The 21387-nt window shown below is 53.3% G+C and overlaps 8 protein-coding genes across 8 annotated transcripts; 5 read left to right on the top strand and 3 right to left on the bottom strand.

Annotated features, from left to right (window-relative positions):
• Positions 1-886: 886 nt before the first annotated feature.
• On the top strand, positions 887-1228 carry JKF63_02201 (uncharacterized protein; the record flags this gene model as incomplete). The annotated part of the gene is made up of 1 exon (XM_067898242.1): positions 887-1228. One exon carries the CDS (start codon positions 887-889, stop codon positions 1226-1228), a length of 342 nt encoding a protein of 113 aa, XP_067754399.1.
• Positions 1229-1610: 382 nt separating this feature from the next.
• On the bottom strand, positions 1611-2705 carry JKF63_02202 (uncharacterized protein; the record flags this gene model as incomplete). The annotated part of the gene is made up of 1 exon (XM_067898243.1): positions 1611-2705. The coding sequence occupies one exon, from the start codon at positions 2703-2705 to the stop codon at positions 1611-1613; it is 1095 nt and encodes a 364-aa protein (XP_067754400.1).
• A 2718-nt stretch (positions 2706-5423) lies between these two features.
• JKF63_02203 (uncharacterized protein) lies at positions 5424-10295 on the bottom strand (the record flags this gene model as incomplete). Its single annotated transcript, XM_067898244.1, has 1 exon — positions 5424-10295. One exon carries the CDS (start codon positions 10293-10295, stop codon positions 5424-5426), a length of 4872 nt encoding a protein of 1623 aa, XP_067754401.1.
• A 650-nt stretch (positions 10296-10945) lies between these two features.
• On the bottom strand, positions 10946-11848 carry JKF63_02204 (uncharacterized protein; the record flags this gene model as incomplete). The annotated part of the gene is made up of 1 exon (XM_067898245.1): positions 10946-11848. One exon carries the CDS (start codon positions 11846-11848, stop codon positions 10946-10948), a length of 903 nt encoding a protein of 300 aa, XP_067754402.1.
• Positions 11849-13318: 1470 nt separating this feature from the next.
• Positions 13319-13966, top strand: JKF63_02205 (uncharacterized protein; the record flags this gene model as incomplete). The annotated part of the gene is made up of 1 exon (XM_067898246.1): positions 13319-13966. The coding sequence occupies one exon, from the start codon at positions 13319-13321 to the stop codon at positions 13964-13966; it is 648 nt and encodes a 215-aa protein (XP_067754403.1).
• A 331-nt stretch (positions 13967-14297) lies between these two features.
• Positions 14298-15467, top strand: JKF63_02206 (uncharacterized protein; the record flags this gene model as incomplete). Its single annotated transcript, XM_067898247.1, has 1 exon — positions 14298-15467. The coding sequence occupies one exon, from the start codon at positions 14298-14300 to the stop codon at positions 15465-15467; it is 1170 nt and encodes a 389-aa protein (XP_067754404.1).
• A 324-nt stretch (positions 15468-15791) lies between these two features.
• On the top strand, positions 15792-17084 carry JKF63_02207 (uncharacterized protein; the record flags this gene model as incomplete). The annotated part of the gene is made up of 1 exon (XM_067898248.1): positions 15792-17084. The coding sequence occupies one exon, from the start codon at positions 15792-15794 to the stop codon at positions 17082-17084; it is 1293 nt and encodes a 430-aa protein (XP_067754405.1).
• Positions 17085-17776: 692 nt separating this feature from the next.
• Positions 17777-20641, top strand: JKF63_02208 (uncharacterized protein; the record flags this gene model as incomplete). Its single annotated transcript, XM_067898249.1, has 1 exon — positions 17777-20641. One exon carries the CDS (start codon positions 17777-17779, stop codon positions 20639-20641), a length of 2865 nt encoding a protein of 954 aa, XP_067754406.1.
• Positions 20642-21387: the final 746 nt, after the last annotated feature.

Genomic DNA, 21387 nt, shown 5'->3' on the forward strand with positions numbered 1-21387 from the left:
CCGCCAGTCAGAGAGCCCAGTGATGACGGTCCCACGACAATACGCCTACCCCATTCCCCCCGGCTCTGACCCACCCAGTCCTGGTGCGTCAGAGCCGGGGGGAGGTGACATCCATAATAAGTACAGCGGCCATCACGAAATAGTGCGGCATCTTTGCGGTGTATTTGCGCGGGGCTGCTGACATCCGCAGTGCACTCATACTGGAACAAACTCTGAGGCGGTCGTGGATACGGTATCCACCTGAGGGAGATTCCATGGTTTCATTGCACGGCTCCCACGCGTTGAGGTGTGGTGGGGGTGGGCGGGGAAGCCCTCGTTGATCCGAATGGGGCGCCCCGAAGGCTAGTTATGTTGTGCAGCAATGACGATGGTGCCTGTGCGTGTTCATCAATCCTCCTCTTCGCTGCGCTTTTCACTCCACACGCGTTGTGTCTGCCTGGGCTGTTCTTCGCTGTTTCGCCCATCTGCAGCCAAATTCCATCCACACTTCCAGGTACGAGGAGCACTGGGAGAAGGTGACGTGTCTCTCCATAGCACCAAGCAAACGACAAGACCCACGGTCACGTAGTGACGCAGTTGGCGTCAAAATGCACCACCATGCGATTTTGCTGAAAGGATTTATATCGGAATAACACCAGCTCTATTTCCCGTTTTTTTTTTTTTGGGGGGGGTGCCTCTGAGGTCTCTTCGCCGCTTTCGCTTTGAGGGCCAGGTCTGCTCGATAGAGAAAGAATCCGTCCAACACGTGGCGTCCCCTACCACTGCGCCAGCATGCCCGAACTTTCCTCTGCGCCTACCTCTCCTCTTTCTTCATGAATGCAGCTGTTTCACTATCACACACACACACACACACAAATATCAACCCACCTTTCATCTATTAAAAAAAATGCCTTTTCTGCACACGATCGTCTCGACGCCCCTTGACGACGATAAGCGCTCCAAGCTTTCGAGCGTCTACCGTACTGTCTGCCGCGAGGAACTCGGCAAGCCCGAGGACTTTGTCATGACTGCGTTCAGCGACGGAGTATCAATCGAGTTCCAAGGTTCCACAAAACCCGCTGCGTACGTACGGGTAGAAATTCTGGGCACCTACGCAGCCGCGCAACCCAAGAGGATGACGCCGAGAATCACCGAGGCCATCACAAAAGAGTGCGGCATCCCAGCTGATCGAATTTACGTGCTCTACTACACTACGCAGCACTGCGGCTGGAACGGCACCAACTTTTGAGCCCCGGCCCCGCGCTGTGCGTCGACTGCCCGCGGGGGTGACGCCAACCATGCTTGTTTGTTTATACGTACAGTTTTCCGAACGCAATGTATTTTCGTCACGTATATGAGACGCCCCAGAAATACAAAAAAAAATAAGAATAACGCAGAGGCAGTTTGCCATGTTTGGTCAGGTGGGGCGCGCGCCGCGTCTCGGGCGGATGGGATGTTTTCGCTCCGTCCATATTTCCCCTCGTTTCCCCCGCGCCTCCAGGCCCCTGGCCGTTTTTTTTTTTTTTCGGGGGGCCCTCCGGGCCGCCGGAGCGGCTCTTGCGCCCTGGCGAGGGCGTCCCAGGGGGCCTGCGGCGCATCCCAGGGGGCGGGGGGGGGTTCTGTGATTTTTCTTACTGGAGCACTCTTCGCCCGCCCGGTGCGAGCAGCAGCGCCGCCGCAACCGCGGGGTTTGCAAACATGGCATTAATATCCTCCCCAGTCTTGGCTGACGCGTGTGTCTCGACGCCCGGGGAGGGGATGGTGGAGAGGTAAAAGTGCCCGTGGGACGGGAGCAGCACCGCAACAGGTTCGAATGCGATCGCGAAGAGTCGGCAAGCAACACAGGGGAGGCGCTCCCCGACAACTAGCGCCTTTTGATCTGCGGTTGCAAGAACCGGAAGGGCGGCGCGGCGGAGCACTTGCAAACGCAAGTGCCTCAGAAGTTTCTGCTCCGCGTGGCATCCTTTTTCCCCAGTTACCAGCACGAACTCACCAATCTGAAACACTTCTGCGACACCCCAGTCAGCAACGGCCTCCTGGAGGCTTTTTTGCGTGAGCGTTTCGTTGTTCGTGGCCACATAGCAGCGCCGTAAAGCGCTGCTGCCTCCAAGAGACGATGCGTGGCAGGGCGGGGCAGATGTTCTGTCGGCAAGAGCGATTGGTCCGTCCTTCGGCATGAGCATCACCTGCACTTCGTCTGCGTTGTGCAAGCCGTGGTGACACTGAAGGTAGTTGTGTAAGGGGTGAACAAGCGCGCGCACGAGGTTGGAAAGGTAGCGGTCCAGCATGAAGGGGGAGTCGGAGCGATTCTGTAGTTTCCCCACTCGCTGGTACAGAGCTGGGTGCCGAGTTGTTTTGAGATCAGATGTCCTCATGGTGCCGTGACGGAGGACGAGCTCGTTGATATTCGTGGTGCCCGCCACGTCGTAGCGATCAAACGACGCGTCAGCTGGACCTCTTTCGCAATGTCCCTTTGTGTACTGCGGCTCCCAGCCGTGCTTTGCCGCGCTTGAATTCCACGCAGCGATCAAAACATCTCTGGTGACAGCGGCTTCATATACCCACGCCGGGCCGCAGAGGTGTTTTTCATCTGCTGCGGCCTTTCGGATTCTTTGTTTTACTGCAGCGCTTGAGCGTGAGGCTGTGGGCTTATGCCCCATGGACTCGCTCTTCGCGCATACGCGTACCTCCTTGTGTTTTCTGGAAGTTGACTTTTTTTGCTTCATCACTTGAAAGGCGCGCAAGGGCTCTTCTTCGGTTCCACCGAGGGTTCCAAAAGACAAGGAAAGTGAAAAGGAGAAAAAAAAAGGGACAGGGGCAGCGGACGATGGACAGAGGTGTGGGCACTTTTCATAAGAGGGCTGAAATTGGAGAAGTCACATCTTAGCGCCGGTCACCTGCGCATCGCATCGCTTGTGTGTGTGTGTGTGTGTCGAGGCTCACGGTAAAATACCCCTCATGATTTCATGAAGGCGGGGGCGGGGGCAGCTTCTCCTCCAAAAAAAAGTGCCAATTCTCCTGAAGCAGTTGACCTACAGATGGAGCTGAAGGGGGCAAGTAAAAAAAAAAATACCCCAGCAAAGTGCCGTACTTACTGGGCATGGGGGACAGCAGAAGCAACGAAGAGGAAAAAGAAGACATCATAACATGGATGGGGGGGGGAGGGGATGTGAAACCCTTGCGTGTGTTGCTTCACATATTTTTCCCCTTTCTTTGAGGGTCGCGTTGAGGCCAAGACGTACGCACACACAGAGGCACAACACACTAGACATACCGCGCTCTTCCCAAAATGCAGCCTACACCACCGCATCAGCCACTTGTTCCAGAGGAGCCATCCACTCGCTCGAGTAGGAGTGCACGCGTGGCTCTCTTGAATCCAGCAGCTCGAGTTCCGAAAGTATACCAAAAATGACAGTAAAAATATGGCAGAAAGAACCCAAAGATGGGTGCACTACAGTGAGGGGGGATGTTGTGCATCAGTGCCTAGTCGGTGGACGTCTTGGCCACATTGGCACTCTGTTACCACGACGGTTTGTCGTGGTAATCATGGATGCCTTTGGTGAGGACCAGAGGATGGCACGGTGCAAGGTGCTTCGCGGTCATCCGCAGTAGGGTGCAGCCCGGGCCGATGTACATGGTTTCAAGAGTCATCTGGCACTTGTCAGTCTCCACTTCTCCCAAGGCTTCTTACACAGATGGCTTCGCCACACCCAATGCTGTGCAGGGATATGGCCTTCTCAGACACGGCTTGAAGCGTGTCCTGACCTTGTTCAACAGAGCAGAGAAGTTGCGGCGCGATCCTGCCGGTGTCGTCACTGCCGGCAGCGGGGACAAGTGCAACGTTGCCCCGTTTCGATCGGCAGAACTCGCCGAAAAGACACGGTGACAAGAAGTCCACTGCTATTGATGAACCAGGTACTTGAGGGACAGTTTGGCCATGCACTGGCCTGCCTCAGCAGGGCCATTCCGGTACCCGCTCTAAGTGCTTGGTCAGTACACCGCAACTGCGTCGCCCAAGGCGACGTTCCGAGCCCCAGCGCCCATACAGACAATCTCACCGAGAGTCACTTCAAGGTCAAGATCGCATGGGGCGGTGAGCTACGAGCTGTAAAGGCTCTGAACCGATTTGATGTCTGCGGCGTTGACGTCGCGGTAGCTGCTGCTGTCAAGGGTGCAGCTGCTTTCCACGTGATCAGGACAGATTTTCCGCAAGCTGCGATTTGCTGGGGGAAGGCAAAGACTGCTGAAATGCCACCGAAGGCGCGTCTTTCAAGTGCAAGAAGGGATTATAACGGGGACAAGGCGAGTTAGAAGAGGGGGGCGAGGGGGATAACGAAAGAGGAAGGGGGGGGGGAGTGCAGTCTGGGCAAAGTGCCACGACAGGCGTGCTTTTTTGTTTGTTTTTGCGGGGTGGGGTGGGGTGGGGGGTGCACAGCCACACAAGGAAGAAAAAATGTGTGCTGACGTGGAACGCAGGCGGCTGAGCACGAACAGAACAGAGGGCTCGTAAAACGGGAGGGAGGGAGGAAGGGGATACCTGACACAGAAGTAGGTCAAAGATCCAAGAGCAACATTCACGGAGGTCACGAAGAAGAGAAAAAAAGGGGAGGGTGAAGGGAGAGAGATGTCGTAGGACACATGGGCGGGGTAGGTAGGCAACGATGAGTAACAGCTACCCACTGCCTTTTCCACAACCGTCAGAAAATTTTTTTGAGGAGGCGCTGTAGGGCAGCAGCGTGGCAAAAAAAAAAAACGCCACTCAACAGTGCATAACGGTGCACATGTTTGATATGTAGGTGGAAAGAAGCATTTCTCTGACGCGGCGAACACGCGGATGTTACCCATGGCAGTTCTCTTTTTTTTTTATTTTCAAGGAAGGGGTATGAAGGAAAGGAGAAGTGTGTGAGGAAAACCCCTTACCACGTACACCACCGGTTCACCCCCGCGCCCCGAAAATCTCCGTTTAGTTTTCTGTTCACAACTGCCCCCCTTCCTTGCAAGACGTTGACCTCCTCGGAAGGGAAGGCAGTGCGCTCACAGTAACACCTTCACACAAAGGCATCTTCTTGTGGACAACGACGGCGGAGGAAATGAGGACGACAATGAAGGGAAGGAGGGGTGTGCTGATGAGAGAGAGAAAAAAAAAGCACTGCTGCTGATATTGCTTATCTTAATCGAACATGTCCGAGGTGTTGTCATTTCATCCAAGACTACATGCCCTCGCAAATGTACGCATGTCGGGGGGGGGGAGGGGAATAAGGAAACAGTGCACACAGATCAGGTATGGGAGCCAGGAAAGCCAGATAAATACACCACCCTAATGGATGGGTCTCGAGGGTAAGGAAAGCGAATGGGAAGAGTGAAGTGTGAAGTAATGAAGAGAGGGTGCAGAGCGTGGCCCTCGTCTGCCATCGTTTCTTAGGGCTGCCATGCCCCGATGACGGCTAGGTGCCGCCCTGTTCGTCAGAACCCGATTCAGTCCCAGAGTCGCTTTCCTCCTCCTCCCCCCATTCCTCGACCACATCTTCTTCGTAGCTGTCATCGTCGTCGTCGTCGTCATCGTCCTCGAATTCCTCGTCATCGTCATCGTCATCGTCGGTCGAGTCGTCCGTGTCGAAGTCATCATCTTCTATTGACCACTGTTCCATTTCCTCCTCCTCATCAGCGCCCATTGTGCTTTCTTGCTCCTCCTGCACTGCAGGTGAGGCAAAGGCGCCATGATCGGGGTATGGGCCAGCGGAGAGGCTGAAGAGTCGGATAACAGAGTCGATGTCTTGGTCCAAAATGGCGGCACAGTAGCGGTCGGAGGGGTCTACCGCAAAAGACTTGAAGGAGGGCCGCACCTCCTCGGAGAAGATGCTGTCAAGGGTGTAGCTGTCTACGGCCGAGACGATAGGGAGGTGCGTACCAGAGATACGAGAAGCCTCACGGAAGCTGTACAATACTCGACCTGCCTTTGAGCAGTGGAAGCTAGTGGTTTTCTGGAGTGTCGGGATTGTCTGCATCATACGCCATGTTCGCATGTCCCACACCTTTTCGTCGATGATGACTAGAGGGAATTTAGGATGAAAAACGCTTGCGAACGACTCGGTGATGCGGTCAAAACGGAAGATCGGCTTCTCGGGCATTCGCAGGTCCCACAAGATGGCGTCATTGAGCACCAGTTCCGATGTGCAATTGAATAGGGCCACGTTTGCCGTGTTCTCACCTGTCCAGATCGGGTCTGACAGGGTTCGCAGCTCGACACCCGTGACAAGGTCGTGTACCCGGCAGGCGTGTTCTTCTTCACTTGTGACAACGGCAAGTCGATTGTCGCGTGAAAAGCGCAGCGTGCGGCATTCCCTGAGCTCCTGCTGGGCCACTGGCAGGAGGTTTCGACGCATCACGTGAGCCTTATGCGTGTCATTGACGGCTGCGATGAGGCTGCCATCGTCTGACACAACGAGGGTTGAGATGGCCTCATTCTCAAAGACCAAGTGTTGCTCGAGGAGCTTCTCGTCTGGCGTCTCCTCAGGGAATGTGTCGAAGAGCGCAAGAGAGCCCTCAGAGGTACCAATCACGATGGAGTCACCTCCGTCGCAGAACGCGACGCTCTCCCCTTGCAGCTCCTCTCCACTCCCCGTGATATCAAACATGAAGGCCGGGTAACGGTATGTAAGCCAGTTGGCATGTGTTTGCGTGCGCAGGGTAAATTTCGCACCACAGCGGCGTCGCAAAAGACGGTTGAATTCGTTTCGCGTATCATCCAGCGGGACAGGCAGCGGCAGGTACACGTGCTTTTTCGTCAGGTCAAACTGTGGGAGGGTTTCGATAGGATTTGGACAGCGCTCTTGTTGTTGGCGCAGGTACGATCGTATGATGCCGTCCAGAGACGGCGTTGGCCCCTTGGCAACCGCATCGCTAATTGACACCGATGTGGTGGTGGCACTGTCGGTGTGCGGTGCGCCAGTGACGGCGGTGGCTGATTTAATGCCACTCTCGCTGCGCAGCATTGTCGCTGTTGCGGCAAGACCTTCGCTGTCGAGGTGCTCTGCGATGAGCTCGAGCAGCGACTCTTTCGAGTAGTCTACCACTGCACGCCCGATAATGGCTTGCCGCTGCTCCATCTCCAACGGATCGACTGCGTGCACCTTCACGACATCGGGCTGATTCACACCGCCAAAGGCGCTGGGCATGAATGATTTGAGGTTATCCATGAAATGCCCAGCTGGGCCAAGTTCCGTTGGCAGCTTGCGGGCCCCGACGACAGAGATGAACTCACGTTGTACATCGCTGTACTGGGCGGAGAGGTCCTGTACTAGTGTTCGGATGTTGAGCGCTTCGAAAAGAGCCGCCGTGTCGCTGTATCTCCGAAGCACAGCCATCAACTGCACCGCCCGCGCTACCACGGGAAAGTAGTTGAGCTTCGCTGACATAGAGGCATCCTTTCGAATTTTGAGCACCTCCAAGAGCGCTCGCACACCATCGCTCGCCCGGAAGGCGCCGCAGGCGTTGTTGAAGTTCGCAACAGCGCTTTCATCTGCCGTGTCTGCTGGTGGGTTCGTGATGTGGATGAGTATTTGAAGCGCTGCCACCACCGACGGGAGAAGGTGTGTCTCACGGGAGGTGTTGTGGTTTTGGTAACACACTGTGAGATCGTTGACAATGGCCAGAAGCTGCGCTATTCCAGACTCGTGCGAGCGCACTTCAGCTATCAGTGGTCGGACATATGGGATGACAGTCAACGCACATAGTGCCTGCAACGACGCGATGAGGAGGTCCCACCGACTTTGAATAAAGAAGAAGTTCGCACAGCGAAGGAGGAGCGTGTGAATTCCTTTGTCTACGAGCTCTTGGATGGCCCCAAGCCGCTCCGCTGTCAAGAGACTCTGCACGTTTTCGGCGGACACTCCAGGTAGGCCAGGGGATGGCGCGGCGAGGAAGCCAAGGATTGCGTCGACCGTTGGCGGGTCACGCGGAAGAGATGTGATGCGCGACGATTGTGTCACGAGCGCCGACAGCACGCGGTGTTTCCGGAAGATAACCTTAGTCGATAGCATCAAGTGCGTCACGAGGTAGATGTTGAGGCATCGCAGCAGTGCAAGGAGCAAGTCGCTGTGCATCACGTCGAAATGCTCTTCCGAAATCTTAAGACATCGTTCCAGCGCCTCGATTGATTCCATTGGCCCGTTTTCCGTTTCGAAGTATTCTATCACAATCGGAAAACTGAGCGAGTGAAAGAGGAACGCACCCACACTGCTTTGGACATCGCTGTTCGTTGTGTGCTTCCATTGGTCGATGATGAACTGCATGATTGGCTGGAAGTAGTTCGGTTGGCGTCGCAGCAGTTCCTCGAACACCGCTGTTTTGGCAAGATGAGAAAGAACGATGGCACAACCGTATGTCGTGTATGCCTCTAGCTTGCCCTGTACCAGCCGCAGAATGCGGCTAACGCCGTCGGCATCTAAGAAGAGAAACGCCAGCTTCTTGTGGGAGAGGATCGCGCTGAGCACCCACCCAATTCGAGCCAGCATCTCACGCTCCAAGCGGTAGCAGCGTTTCAGCGAAATGAGGTTCACATCCCACCGCAGGAGAGTGTTCACCGTTTCTTCTTGAATGGCCTCGCCTGTGTTGTACTTGGCGAGTGTTTGGCGTATTGTTCGCTCTGCAGCTTCGCGTGCGTGCGTACTCTCAATAAGCCGGGTGTTGATGTCAATGGAATCGAGTACCTTGAGTGATGACTCGATCGTTTGAAACTGCAACACAGGAAGAATCGCATCACTCTGCTGACAGAGAATACCAGCCACAATACCGAGCTGAAGCAGCTCCAGCATCCGGATGTCTGCCTGCGTTACACTCAGTGTTTTCACGCGAAGGTACGTTTCCCATGAAACCACTTCGTAGTGTGGTGCGCTGTATTGATACAGAAAAAGACGATCCTCCTCCTCCCCTGCAGCTGGCAGGTCCGGACTCGGAATCCAGCGCACAAGGACCTCGTTTTCTGTGCACCCCTCGATGACCCCGTAGTCGCACCCTTTGCCCTGTTGGCCGCTTTTCCAGCCCGGGCCTCGTCCTACCCGGTCTCCGGCTTTCGGGACCCACCGATCAAGACAGAATTCTACCTCATCGGGACCGTCACGGTGTTTTTTTTTTGTAGGCTGCGGTGTCGAGCTCCGGTGGCTTCGCTGCCGCTTTCGCACCCCATTCCCTTTGTGTTCAGTGGGCGAGGCTTCGGCTGTAAAGGCTGGTTCCGTGGAGCGCGGCAGCGGTGAGTCTGGGGCGGTTTCAGAATCTGGTAAGACTTCGCTCACTTCATGCTTTCTCACTTCTTGCACTTGCTGCTGTGTCGCTGTCGGTGATCGACTCGGTGACGACCGAGGTGAGGTGGAGTGTGAGTCGAAGTCGCTAGCCACAGCGGCCGACCGATACCGTTGCGGCGACCTTACCTGAGGGTGCGAGTTTAACGCGGCTTCCCTGTAGAGTGGAAAGTGCCCGTACAGTTGATGGACCCAGTGGCGAAAGCGCTGAAGCAGCACCTTCGGCATATTATGTGCCAGCGCCTCTGATACAGTCTGCTCGTCCTGATCGAGGAGACTGAACATAAGCGATAGTGGGACAAGTCGCTTGCCAGGGTTCTTTTCTGTAGTGAGTGTCGTACACAGGTCGTACATCGAGACCGGATCGAGAAAGCTCTCCCGCGAGCCCTCTACAACCAATAACGCACAATGCGAGACAGTGCACTGGGTGCGTTCCATTCGCTTGTAGAACTCAACCAGTAGATCGTGACCCACAGCGTCCCTCGCTTCTTCGTGGTTGAGGTGCTGCTCGCAGTTCAAGTCGAGAACTTCGCCCATATGATCACAGAAAAATGTGTTGTGGTGAATTGTATGAGTCAGAGACTCAAAAGGCACTCGGTCCTGCATGTTCAGCGTTGTCATGTACGAGTCTGAGCAGCGTTCGTTTTCCTCATCCAACACACAGAGCAGCCTGGCCCACAAGAGACCATACAGTTCCTGTATCTCTAGTAGACCCCGCAGGGCATTTTCCCGCTGTGCGATGGCGCTGCTGGTGATAGCTAGTGATGTGGTGACTTCTTCATTGGCAGAGCTGATCGCAGCTGCCATTTCGCTCTCCACAGCTGTGCGCTTCGTTTTCAAAGTGCCGTACACTTTGAGGAGACGCTTCATCAACTCCTTTACAAGGGGAATGGATTGACTAGAAAATACATAATCATCGTCATTGTCGTCGGCTTCTTCGAATAGAGAGTCGTCATACAGAGAGTCGTGGTCGCTGTCAAGCTCTATCGAGATCTCTTCGATATCGGACGAGAGGCTCATAGTGTGGTAGCGGCAAGATTTTGATATGAAAGGTCCTTCTGTGTATTGAGGGGCTGCTCATTGCGTAATGCAGGCTCGGATATGCGACCGAACTGGGTTTCGAAAGAGGAGATTTATGGGCAACCGAGGTGCAAGAGTAGTGACGACAGCTGTTAGGCTAATTGTGTTATGTGGGAAATCCAATTTCAGCTGCTGGTGTTTTCCCTGAAGGCGCTTAAGTGGGCGTCTACGGTGATTTAGTAGCCTGTCGCCACAGAGAACGTCGTGATCGAGAATTATAGTGTCTGCAGCAGCACATAGCTTCTTTTTTCTCCGACCTTTGTGAGGTCTAGGAAAAGCGCCTTCGCAATGAGTGTCACTAGTCAGCAGAGCATACGTTCCATACAATACAGAACTTAAAAAAAGCGAAGTAAGATTACAGCGCAGTATGCAGCGAAAACAACAATAATAAAATTGTATTTCGTAAGAAGCGAAGGCTTAGTGTGAGCATGTGTAATACGTCACATTCTCGCAGCTTGTTATTGCAGACGAAGTTTAGGCGCTACACATCGCTCCACGGATGTAGCTCACTGCGGATAGATGCAAGCTCCTACTTTGGCGTTGATACTGTCAGGCAAAAGTGTAGAGTGCACAAGTAAGATGCCTGGACGTTACTTACCGTAGACATAAAAAGGTGCCTCGTCATTCCAGTCGGCGTTGAAGTGCATCAAAGTCCGCTGCCGCAGCATGGTTGAGGCAAGTATCTTTTCGTCGAGCTTACGTGAGGTCACAACACACTGAATGCTAGGGACTTGCGCAATGACATCCGTCAATTTCGTCATGAGATCGTCATCGAACATCCAGGAATGCGTGAAAAGAACATTGACACCCTCTTCCCTGAGCCGTGGTGCACACTTCACCAGGTCTTCCTGAACCCAGACAGCTTCCTTTTGGGAGAAAATGTCCGAGTACAGTAGTTTCGCTCGCTGAGAGGCCTTTTCAGCTGCCCGAATCCGAGAGGGGATGATCTCCACACCAACGCTCTTGGGGCATTTCGTCTCGGAAAGCACCTGCAAGCACACATTACCGACCCCACTACCAATATCGCAAAATACTATCTGCGCTTCAGCATCAGCTTGGGACTCCCCTCCACTTTCCAGGAATTCTTTTTTCCTCCCATCTAGAACAGCGGGGATAATCGCTTTTGTCCACATTTGGCGAACACCGTTCACATCGATGATACCAATCTGTGCAAACACGTTCGGTTGGACGGTGATAGATTCCTCTCCAAGCTCCAACTCCCCTCGGTTTTCGTAATCCTCGGAAAGGTGCTTGTAGAGAAGAGGCTGCACAGCAGCAAAGTTCAAGGGTGGCGGTGTGAGTCCCAGTGGTCTGTAATTCGCTGCGATGGAGTGATGGCGAAGGTAGTTCATATATGTGAGCATTCCTCCTCCAGCAGCACCAGCGACCACACCGGTAGCGATGATTTGAAATGCACGCGGAGTAAACGCTATTTTCAAGACAACCAGTGTGCCAACGACGGCACCACCAAATAGTGCCAAGGTGAAGGACATTGTCCTGCTAACGGATAGAGGCAGAAGGGTGCGAAGAGGAGCAAGGAGTTGTTGAGTGTGGTCCAGGGAGATCTGCCCTCGAAGGCTATGAGGGAGCGGTAGAAGAACGGTGGGCAAAACCCTCATTTTTTTCCTTTGTTCCCGCATGGGTGGTCCGGCGATTATCCGGTAGAAGATCACCTATAAGTTGGCTGCTGGCCACACCTCGTCATTTGTCCACGCATTCACTGCCCATTTGGGCGATTTCAATCATGTGCAGCTTCTGAGCAGTATCATTCTCACCGCATAGCATCGGGATCGGTTCGTATCAGTTTTCACTACTTGGAAAGACTAGCAACTTCTCAAAGAAACGATCATTCATCGATCTTTCACTAGTCCAGGTATCGTGATAACGGGGGTCTAGCCTAGGTGGACTATCAGGATGGAATAACCACTCTATTAGGAACCCATGTTACCCCCCCCCCCCCCTCATCCATCACCACCGCCGAGCAATTACTCTTCGCTCACACGGTCAGACCCCCCCCCCCCCGGTCGTTTGTGTCATGTATCGCTACTGATGTCGGCAGTGAAGTGCTGGATGGCACTGCATCTGGGCCACCCACGACAGTGAGCTCGCCTGTTGCCACCTGTACGGAGGGCAGAACTTCAACGCACCCGGCCCGGCGCTTTCGCTGCCCCGCTGGTGGTGGTGGGGTTTGCTGTGGGGAGCAACCTGTGCAGCGCGTGCGTGGGCAGGGTCTGAGGTCGAGGCCGTGGTCCGATGGGGTGGGTGGGGGTGGGCATTACTTTTACCGTGTGTGTACCGCTGCATTGCATCGTGCAAGAGGCCTATGAGAGATCTGCAGGGAGCAAAAAAAGATCAACTTGGGCTGTGTGGCTGAAAGTTGATGTCGACAACTGGCCAAAGTGTCAGGGCTTGACAAGTAGTGCTGTTTGCACTGTCCGGAAAGGGTGCAAGCTTACGGAGGGGGTGGGGGGGGCGTGTGCTGCTGTTCCTCTGGGCAGGGGAAGGAGGAGGTCGGGTTTCGGATATGCTAAAGAAGAGTTCTCCATGGATGGCTTAGTCTGAGCTGGTTGCTTTCTGTGGAGTTGTATTCGCGTGAAAAAAAAAGGCCGTCGATGCAATGCAGGCAGGCAGTGGGTGGTTTCATGGGTATTGTTTCAAGTGGCGCGTTCAACTAAAGAAGAAAAATATGGACTGGGTACCACGAAGCGGTTTCGCCAGGTATACATGAGGGCCCCTGTAGGGGTATTCTACATGTTGTTTAGAGATTCAGGTTGGCTTCCGAAACTTAACACGATGAACTATGCTCAACCATCCATTCTCTCCTTTCCGCATTCTCTCCTCACCCAGTTCTTTCCAGGCCCTGAAGAAGCACAGAACGCGCAGTGGAGGCAGTGGGGACGCCTTGAAAGCCCCGAAGCTAGTCTCATACATATATACCTACCAACGGCGTGAAGCGTTACCAAATGAACCATATTATTGAAAATGCCCTGCGAGAGACACCCATCACGCTGGTGGTTTGCGGGTTGATGGGAATGCTGAGCGTCCTGTTGTCCTTGGAAGTGATTCATCCTCTCCACTTGATGTTTAGCCCATCTCTGGTCTTCAAAGAGCATCAGTACTGGCGCTTAGCGACTAACTTTCTCTACTTTGGGCCAATCAGCATTCATAGCATAATGGAAATTCAGTGGTTCTATGTGGTCAGCTCCCACCTGGAAGCGCAGTACTACCACATGCGACCACTTGACTACATTTTCCTGCTCTTCATCGTCAGCTGCTCGCTCTTGGGCCTTCGATTTGCATTGATTGTTGATGTGCCGTACCTAAGCTACATGCTAGGCACTTGCATGACATATATTATGAGTCGTCTCTTCAACGAGATGCAAGTCGCAATGTTTTTCATGATCCGGGTTCCCATGCGCATTCTCCCCTTTGTGCTCGTCGTCATAAACGGATTGATGTTTGGGATAGCTAACGATGTTCTCGGGAACTTTCTCGGGCACATATTGTGGTTTTTTTTAGAAGTGTTTCCTCGCATTACCGGGCATAGTCCCCTTCGAATTCAGCGTCTTTTTGGGCGGGCTTTCGCTGCAGCCGGTCGCCAAGTGACATAGTTTGTATTTGAGCTTTGAGAACAACAACATATTGTACTAAATGGTTAGATTTACTCTCTATAGGGAAACGTTGTGTGCTTCCTTTGATCCAACCGCAGATAGAATCCGATTTCAGTCGGCTTTTCAAAAAGGTTCTGATGTGATGCGATAGAAGCGCGGGGGAGGGGCTCTTTGGCTGCAGGCTTTAATTGCTTGGTGTATGTGCTTCTCTTCCATTCTTGACATGGATTCTTATCACTTTCCCCCAGTCTGCATTCTGCATCGGTTATTATTATTATTATTATTATTTCCCCTTCCCAGGGTTTTGTAGGAGCTCATACGAACTGACAAAATGTCACGTCAGTTTCTTCAACAGTGCTCCAAAAAGCACCTGGTAATTCATATGGATATTAATAAGACTATTATCCAGATCGACCAGGCCGGTGGTCGCACCATGGAGGATGTTCTAAATAGTAATGTTGCCGCGAACACTTTTGGGTTAGTTGATCCTACTAATAAGCAGTGGCGTCCTCTCTACAGCGTCCTCGATGCGCCAGTCAAGCTACCCGATACCCACAGCGACTCCGTCATTTCGTATGATGTGTACATTGACAGCCTGTATTGCGCACCTCCGGGGATGCAGCAGATGCCAAAGACAGAGCGGGATGCCGTGTGGAAGTCAGTTTCAAACCTCCGTCGACAGGCTACGAGGAAGTTCACGTTCCCTGGGGAAGTTGGCGAGGCATATGCGCAGTTAGTCGATTTGCAGCGTGAACATTTGAAGCACGGTGACGGGTATCACAGCATTATTCCTTCGTTTTTTCACATGGTGAACACACTCTCAGAGCTTAATTTCCACTTCACGCTCATTTTCCGAACATTTGGTAGCGATTTGAACACTGTGCTACAAGAGTGGTCATCGTTTGTTCTGGGGACACACGCGTGCAAACCGTCTGGTCCAGTTTTGCAGAACCTAAAAGAGAAGTATGTGGAACCACTGTCGGGGTGTCTTTTCCGGCAGGCGAATGACATATACATTTGTGATGGGCCTCGCGTCTCGCTTTCGTCATACATCAAGCCAGAGTTTGATGAGCTGGATTCGGTCAAAGTACTGAAACATTTGCAGCAAGTGCCTGGGTGTACGTTAGCTCACAAGACCTCATTTACAGATCTAAAGGATCACTTGGTAGAGTACTTTGCTCAGTCTAACAACGTGGGTGGTCTTGTGGACTACTACCCTGCCTGGGCACAGGCAGCCGAGCACCGCACTGGCGGAAAGGTGTTCCCAGTTTTGCAGGATGATCCAAACTACTACTATGTCTTCTTCGACGACAACATTTTTATTGGGGAGGAACACTCCATTGTAGATCTCCGCGAGGCAGACGGCGCAAAAAGCATTGTTGATGTGGAGGTGGAGAAAAAGTACTGCATTCCCGTAAATGCATTGAAAGCGATCGTGGACAATGAGTACTTTCTCAATGAGCTGTGTGCATGCTTGAGATTGCAGGGGAGCCAATCATGAATCGTGAAGCATAACCATGTCAAGCTGAGCCGAAGCGAGTGCACACCTGGAAAACAAAACAACAACAAAACAAGCGTATATGGTAAAGGGTTCTGCTGCTTAGAGTCCCTCTCTAACGGAATGCGTCATAAAAAATTTTCTTTGTAATCAGCATGTCGCACGTTAAAGCTGTCAACCAAACGCTCAAGTAAAGAAGGGTTTGCTTTACTGGGTCACTGCTGTGTGAGACCTCTGAAGCTGGGCTCTTTTTGACTTCGCATTTGACTGTGTTCATGAAGCCACTTCCCTATTTCCCCAACAACTCTTCCCCCAAGAACTCATCGCATGACGGAATTTAAGAAACTGACGGCTCTGGCTGACACTCTCGCCCAAGATGTGCTTACACTGAAGGCGTGCTGCACAAGTGGCAGCCAATGTTCGTTCAACGGGACCACAGCCGACGGTGATGCCCTCGGCACCCTTGTCGATGGTCCTGATAGCCTCCACCTACTCTCGACCAGAATTCGTGAGACCATTGTCGACGCTGTTCCAAGAGTGCGGAAGATCGTGTTGAAGGCACGGGAAACCGATCCCAACAGGCAGATGTACAACGAGGCGATGTGCGCAAAGATCGAGGCTTTGTTTCTTGCGTTCTGCAAATGTTTTCAGCTGTTAGCGCCTGAGTGTTTTGATACTCTGACAGAGGGAGAGACCCCCCTATCCGACAATGGAACAGCGTGCCACGCGTTGGACAATTTGCTCAGTGCGGAGTTCGATCCAAATGTACTCTTGGCAGATTCACCTTCTCTGCAGGTGGCCGATGAAATTTACAATCACTACATACTACAGCGTGCAAAGGCAGAGGCATGGCATTCCCGTGTTGCTCAGGGGTTGGCAGATGCAATCGCGTTTGAATCGCAAAATCGTTCACTAGTTTTGGCTGAGGAGAAGGTTTCCCGAGTCGCTGCGCTTGAAGAAAAGCGAGCTGACAAAGTACGTGTCACGAAGATCATGGAGGAGCGCGCGCAGCTGAAATGGCAAAGTGAGCTGCAGCGCAGAGGTTTAGAGTGGAGCCGCCTTAAAACTGCCGCCACGGCTATCAGCGACATCGATGCGATCCCGTCTTTTCTAGCTAGGAATATTATTGACAAGGCTCTTCGAGTTGCAGTTGCTGATCATGTTCTTCAACTGGTCAAGGCCCTCTTGAGCACCCCAGAGGATGTAAACATTCGCCGGCTGCGAAACAACAACGAGCATCTCATCTCTGACTACGGTCATCCGTGCTTGAGTGCCTGCGACCCTAGAACTGGAGAACGATGCATTTGCCAGGCAGTCGTTAGCACAGCTGAGGTGCTGTGGTGCCGCATAGGATACACTATCCGCTACACGAAGGTACCTAGTCGCTCCCTCAACCTTGCGAGAAGTGAAGTCAGGGCCGATTCCCAGTTGCTTCCTTGTGGGCAAAGCTTGCCAGCGCACACCTACGAGCCAATGGGCTTTGAGGATTATTCAGAGCGGTTCTTTGAGCTCGAGGAGCCCGATGCCATGGTGCGGGCTGACGAATGGATGGAGTGGTACATCATGATGAAACACATGGAATTGGTACTGTCAAACATCCTGAGCAGCTCGTATCGATAGCCAACTCCCATGATTGTCTTTCTTTTTGATGTGCGTATTCGTTGAGAACACACGAGAGGAGTGCTCTCCCCGATATCCTGTCAAGGAGAATGAATACCAATAACAGAAGGAGGGCATGTGGCAGCGTTCAACTCCCCTCCCCTTCTCCCATCCTTACAGAAATGACCAGTGTCTGAACTTGTGGCCCCTCTTGGGTAATTCAAGTGAAGTGCTTCTTTTCTTTTTCTCCTGATCCCATCGCTCATCCTCATCCTCATTCTCCACTTCACCTTCGCTCTTTTTTTCCCCTCCCTATGCTTATTTTTCTTAATCCCTTTTCTTTAGCTGCGCCACTACAGTTCTTTGGAACATCTGCGCTTGCAGAGAGACTCCGTTCTATTGTCTCTTCACTCCCTTCCACCCCTGATTTGAGACACGCTCCTTCACATCGGTTTTGTGTGCGCCACCCCGGCGGTGAAGCGCACCTCGACTGTGGTGTGTACTCGCGGTGCAGTACAGGGCTTCAATGGATTTGTGTGCGACTCCTGAACCAACCGAGTTTTCATTTTGCCATTTGGGTACCTCCGCTTGGTTTTCTTGCTCTCGCCGCTATTGTGTCAAGTCGTATCGGTTTGTGTGTGTGTGTGGCGTGATTTTCCTTTTTTTTGAGGGGGAGTCCTTTTCTCTGCGCCCCAGTTTCAAGGGTGGTAGTGATGCACCTCGAAGATGGCTTGGGCACCTCATGTGCTTCTCCTATCTCAGCCTCGAAGGCACTGCATCACTTCGGTGACTGCCTCACGGCATACGAAAAGACAGAGATTCTGCAGTACGGGACGGTGTACTATGCTGGCCAAAGGTGTATCAACAAGGTGAAGTCACCGACTGACAGATACAACAACGGGTACGATACTGAAGAGGGCGAATACGTGTGGTGCATCAAAGACCATATCGCTTACCGCTACGAGGTTCTCGGGGAACTGGGAGGCGGTGCATTTGGCCAAGTGCTCAAGGCACTCGACCATGCCAATAGGTCGTTAGTGGCGGTGAAGCTGATTCGAAACCAACGCAGGGTCCTGGAGCAAGCGGAACAGGAGATTCGTATTTTACAGCATGTGAACGACCGCGATCCGAAAGGACTCTATGGCATTGTTCGCATGAAAGACAACTTCAAATTTCGTGGACATATTTGTATCACCTACGAACTCCTTGGCGCCAACCTATATGAGTACCTCAAGGCCAAGGACTTTTTTCCGATGTCGTTGTCGTCGATTCGCAGCATTTCTGCGCGCATGCTGGTGACGCTGACGTATCTAGCGCGCGAGAATATAATTCACGGCGACCTGAAGCCCGAGAACATTCTGCTGCGCGACAATGACCCGTCTGCCGTGAAGCTGGTCGATCTCGGGTCCGCGAGCTTTGACACAGAAAACGTGTTCATGTACATTCAGTCGCGCTTCTATCGCGCTCCGGAGGTGATACTGGAGCAGAAGTATGGCAAGGCAATCGACTGGTGGAGCTTCGGGTGCATCCTCTGCGAGCTGGCCAACGGCGACCCCGTCTTTTCCGGTGAGGATGAGAAGGATCAACTGGGGTGTATTATGGAGTATCTAGGGCCACCACCAGTGGAACTCGTAGCGGCTTCCTCTCCACGGCGAAAGCGCGAGTTTTTCGACGAGCACCACAAACCGCGATCCTCTACAATGCAGAGGGGTAAGCAACGCGAACCAGGGTCGAGGTCGCTGGCGAGGTTTTTAGCCGTCTCGGAGGACGATGACTTTCTGAGTTTTGTGCGACTGTTCCTGCAATGGGACCCCTCGCAGCGGGCCACTCCACGTGAAGCCATGACGCACCGCTGGATTTGCGACAAGTTTGTCTTTCCCACTGTGTCAGAGGAGAGGACACCCGGGCTCTCATCCCTGGCAAAAGAGAACCGTTGCTCTCCGTCCGGGTCACTCAAGGCGTGTATGCCTCAAACGCCGAGTGTGGCACTGGACGCTGAGGATTCCACATCCGCCACCGTAGGACGGTTTCCCATAGCGCCGGAGGTGCCGCTTGATTCGTTGTGTCTGACTGCTGCGCGCCGAGAGGCGCACCGGTCGGCGCTGTTTCCGCTGCCGCCCACTCTCCGCACGGTCGGGGCGAGTACCGGTGCTTTCGCCGATGCTGACGCCGTACGCGCAGGCACTGCTCCGACTTCCCGCAATGCACCCGCAAGCACTGCGGCGCGCAGAGCAGTGCTGTCGACAGACACGAGCAGGCAGTGGCCGCCGGTGCGACGGCGGCTTATCGGGCGCATACAGCGCGGTTGGCCGCGGCGTTCCATAGACATGGCGAACGTTGAAATACCGGGTAGGGTCATCGCTTCTCCTAGCAGCCTGACACTTTTCAACGCACCGTTGAGTGCTAGAGTGTCTTCTGAAAAGGAAGTCACACGTGATCTCCGGGTCGTCGTCTACACCGCTCCCTCTGCCACCTCTTTCACGCGTGGAACTTCGATGAAGGGGATCAGCGCAAAGCCTCACATGCCGTCTTTCGCTGGCGGAGTGCTCTCGCCGGAGGTTTTGTCACCGAGCGCCAACTGCGTCGTCGTCACCCCCCCCAGGAGGGACGCCCATTCACCTGAGGGCGAGGCATCACCGAAGGCGTTGCAGAGAACGGCCACCAGCTGTGGCGCCATGAGCGGAGAATGCGCTGGCAACGGTCTAAAGGACACACACGCGAGCGTGTTAGAGTTGCACCGGAAGGGCGAGAGCTCCAAGGCGGAGGCAGAGACTGTAGATATGTTTGATAGGAGTGCCTATAGCGTTCTCTTGAACGACTTTTCGAGATGGCCTAGCACGACAGGGGCAGTGCAATCAGATGAGGGTCTCCAAGAAAGTGGGGGTATGTCACCCAGGCAGGAGGATCACCGCAGCATGCCGCACGAGATTTCACGAGGGCTTCCGATAGAGCAGGCTATACAGGAACGCAGAGAGTACTCGATCAACCTAGACGCAGCATCCGTCTCACTGAGAGACGGGTACTATCCGGCTTCGGTGCGAGGCACGTCGCGTGCGGAGGAGTGCGTACAACATTCCGAGCTACCACCGTATGGGGACGGCGCTAGTGCAAGCAATCCCCGAGAACTCGAGGTAACACTGGACTTCAGACATCTCGCAGCAAAACTGTCAGGCTCGTGCGTCAGGAGTGGGTCGACCCGGATTTCCCTCCAGTCGCATGGCAGCTCTCTTCACACTTCAAATGGCTCCCTTGCCGCTGTGGTGCCCTTCGTAACGTCGGAGAAAACGTCTCAGTGGCGTAGCACGCGAATCGACATGACCAGCTTGCGTGAGAGGGGGGCTGCAGACGACTGTAAAGGACACCAGCATATGATAACAGAGTCCGCCGCACCGCTGTCGGTGAAACATCGAGTTGGTCCACCCAGTGGCATGCGGCTGGTGCCACCCCGGCAGATGTTGGGTCAGCAATCTCTACAATCTAAGCAGAGCGTTGCTGGGGCACAGCGCGGGAATGTGGAGAGGTCTTCCACTGCCTCTACACTACGGCTTCCACAACTCAAATGGTACTCGGCCCCCTGAGAATATGGCGTCTGTGCTCTCGAGTTTGACAAGACGTGTTGCGCTTGGTGGTGGTGGGGCGGAGCGAAGAATGCCGACACTAATAAAAGTTTAGATTGGCACTCGGACCAGGTTGGTTTGTTTACATTTATTACTGACGTGATAAACAACATTAAAGTTGAGCGAGAGAGGAAGCGCCGAAGGAAGAGTGGAAGGGAGACGATGCGTCTGAGTGGGTAAACAGATTTTTTATTTGCTATGTTGGGATGAGTCAGCACAATCGTCTCTCTTCTTTACTCCGCCGTATTCTTTTCGTTTGTAAGTTGAAAGAGCTTTTTTCATCCACTAGTGTTCGTGAGTACATTTCTGTACACTTGTCTCTCTGGGGACAGGGCATATTTTTCCTGGCCTTCCGTGTCGCGGTGTGCAGTCCCCCCCCCCCCCACCTCACTCTTTTACTTCTTTGGTCTTCTCAGAAGGCACAGAGCAGGAAAGCGCATACAAAGTGCCTCTCTTGCAAAAGGGGGGCATGTGTGGAAGCTGCGAGCTCTTCTCTTTTTTTTTCACAACCCATGTTGCGTTTTATGCAATGCCCGCTGATCTTCTAGCGTGTGTTTTTACTGTACTCTCGCGTTCAAGGATTTTCCCAGTCTGCTTGCTTTTCGCTCGCTCTTTTTTTTTCTCCTTTCCCTTTCCCTTCCCCATCCTCTCCCGGAGACTTTTTGAACTTGTCGAGCTGTTTATTATTTTTTTCTTTTTCATGTGCC

The sequence above is a fragment of the Porcisia hertigi genome, chromosome 33, assembly GCF_017918235.1.
Source record: "Porcisia hertigi strain C119 chromosome 33, whole genome shotgun sequence".
Lineage (NCBI taxonomy): Eukaryota > Euglenozoa > Kinetoplastea > Trypanosomatida > Trypanosomatidae > Porcisia > Porcisia hertigi.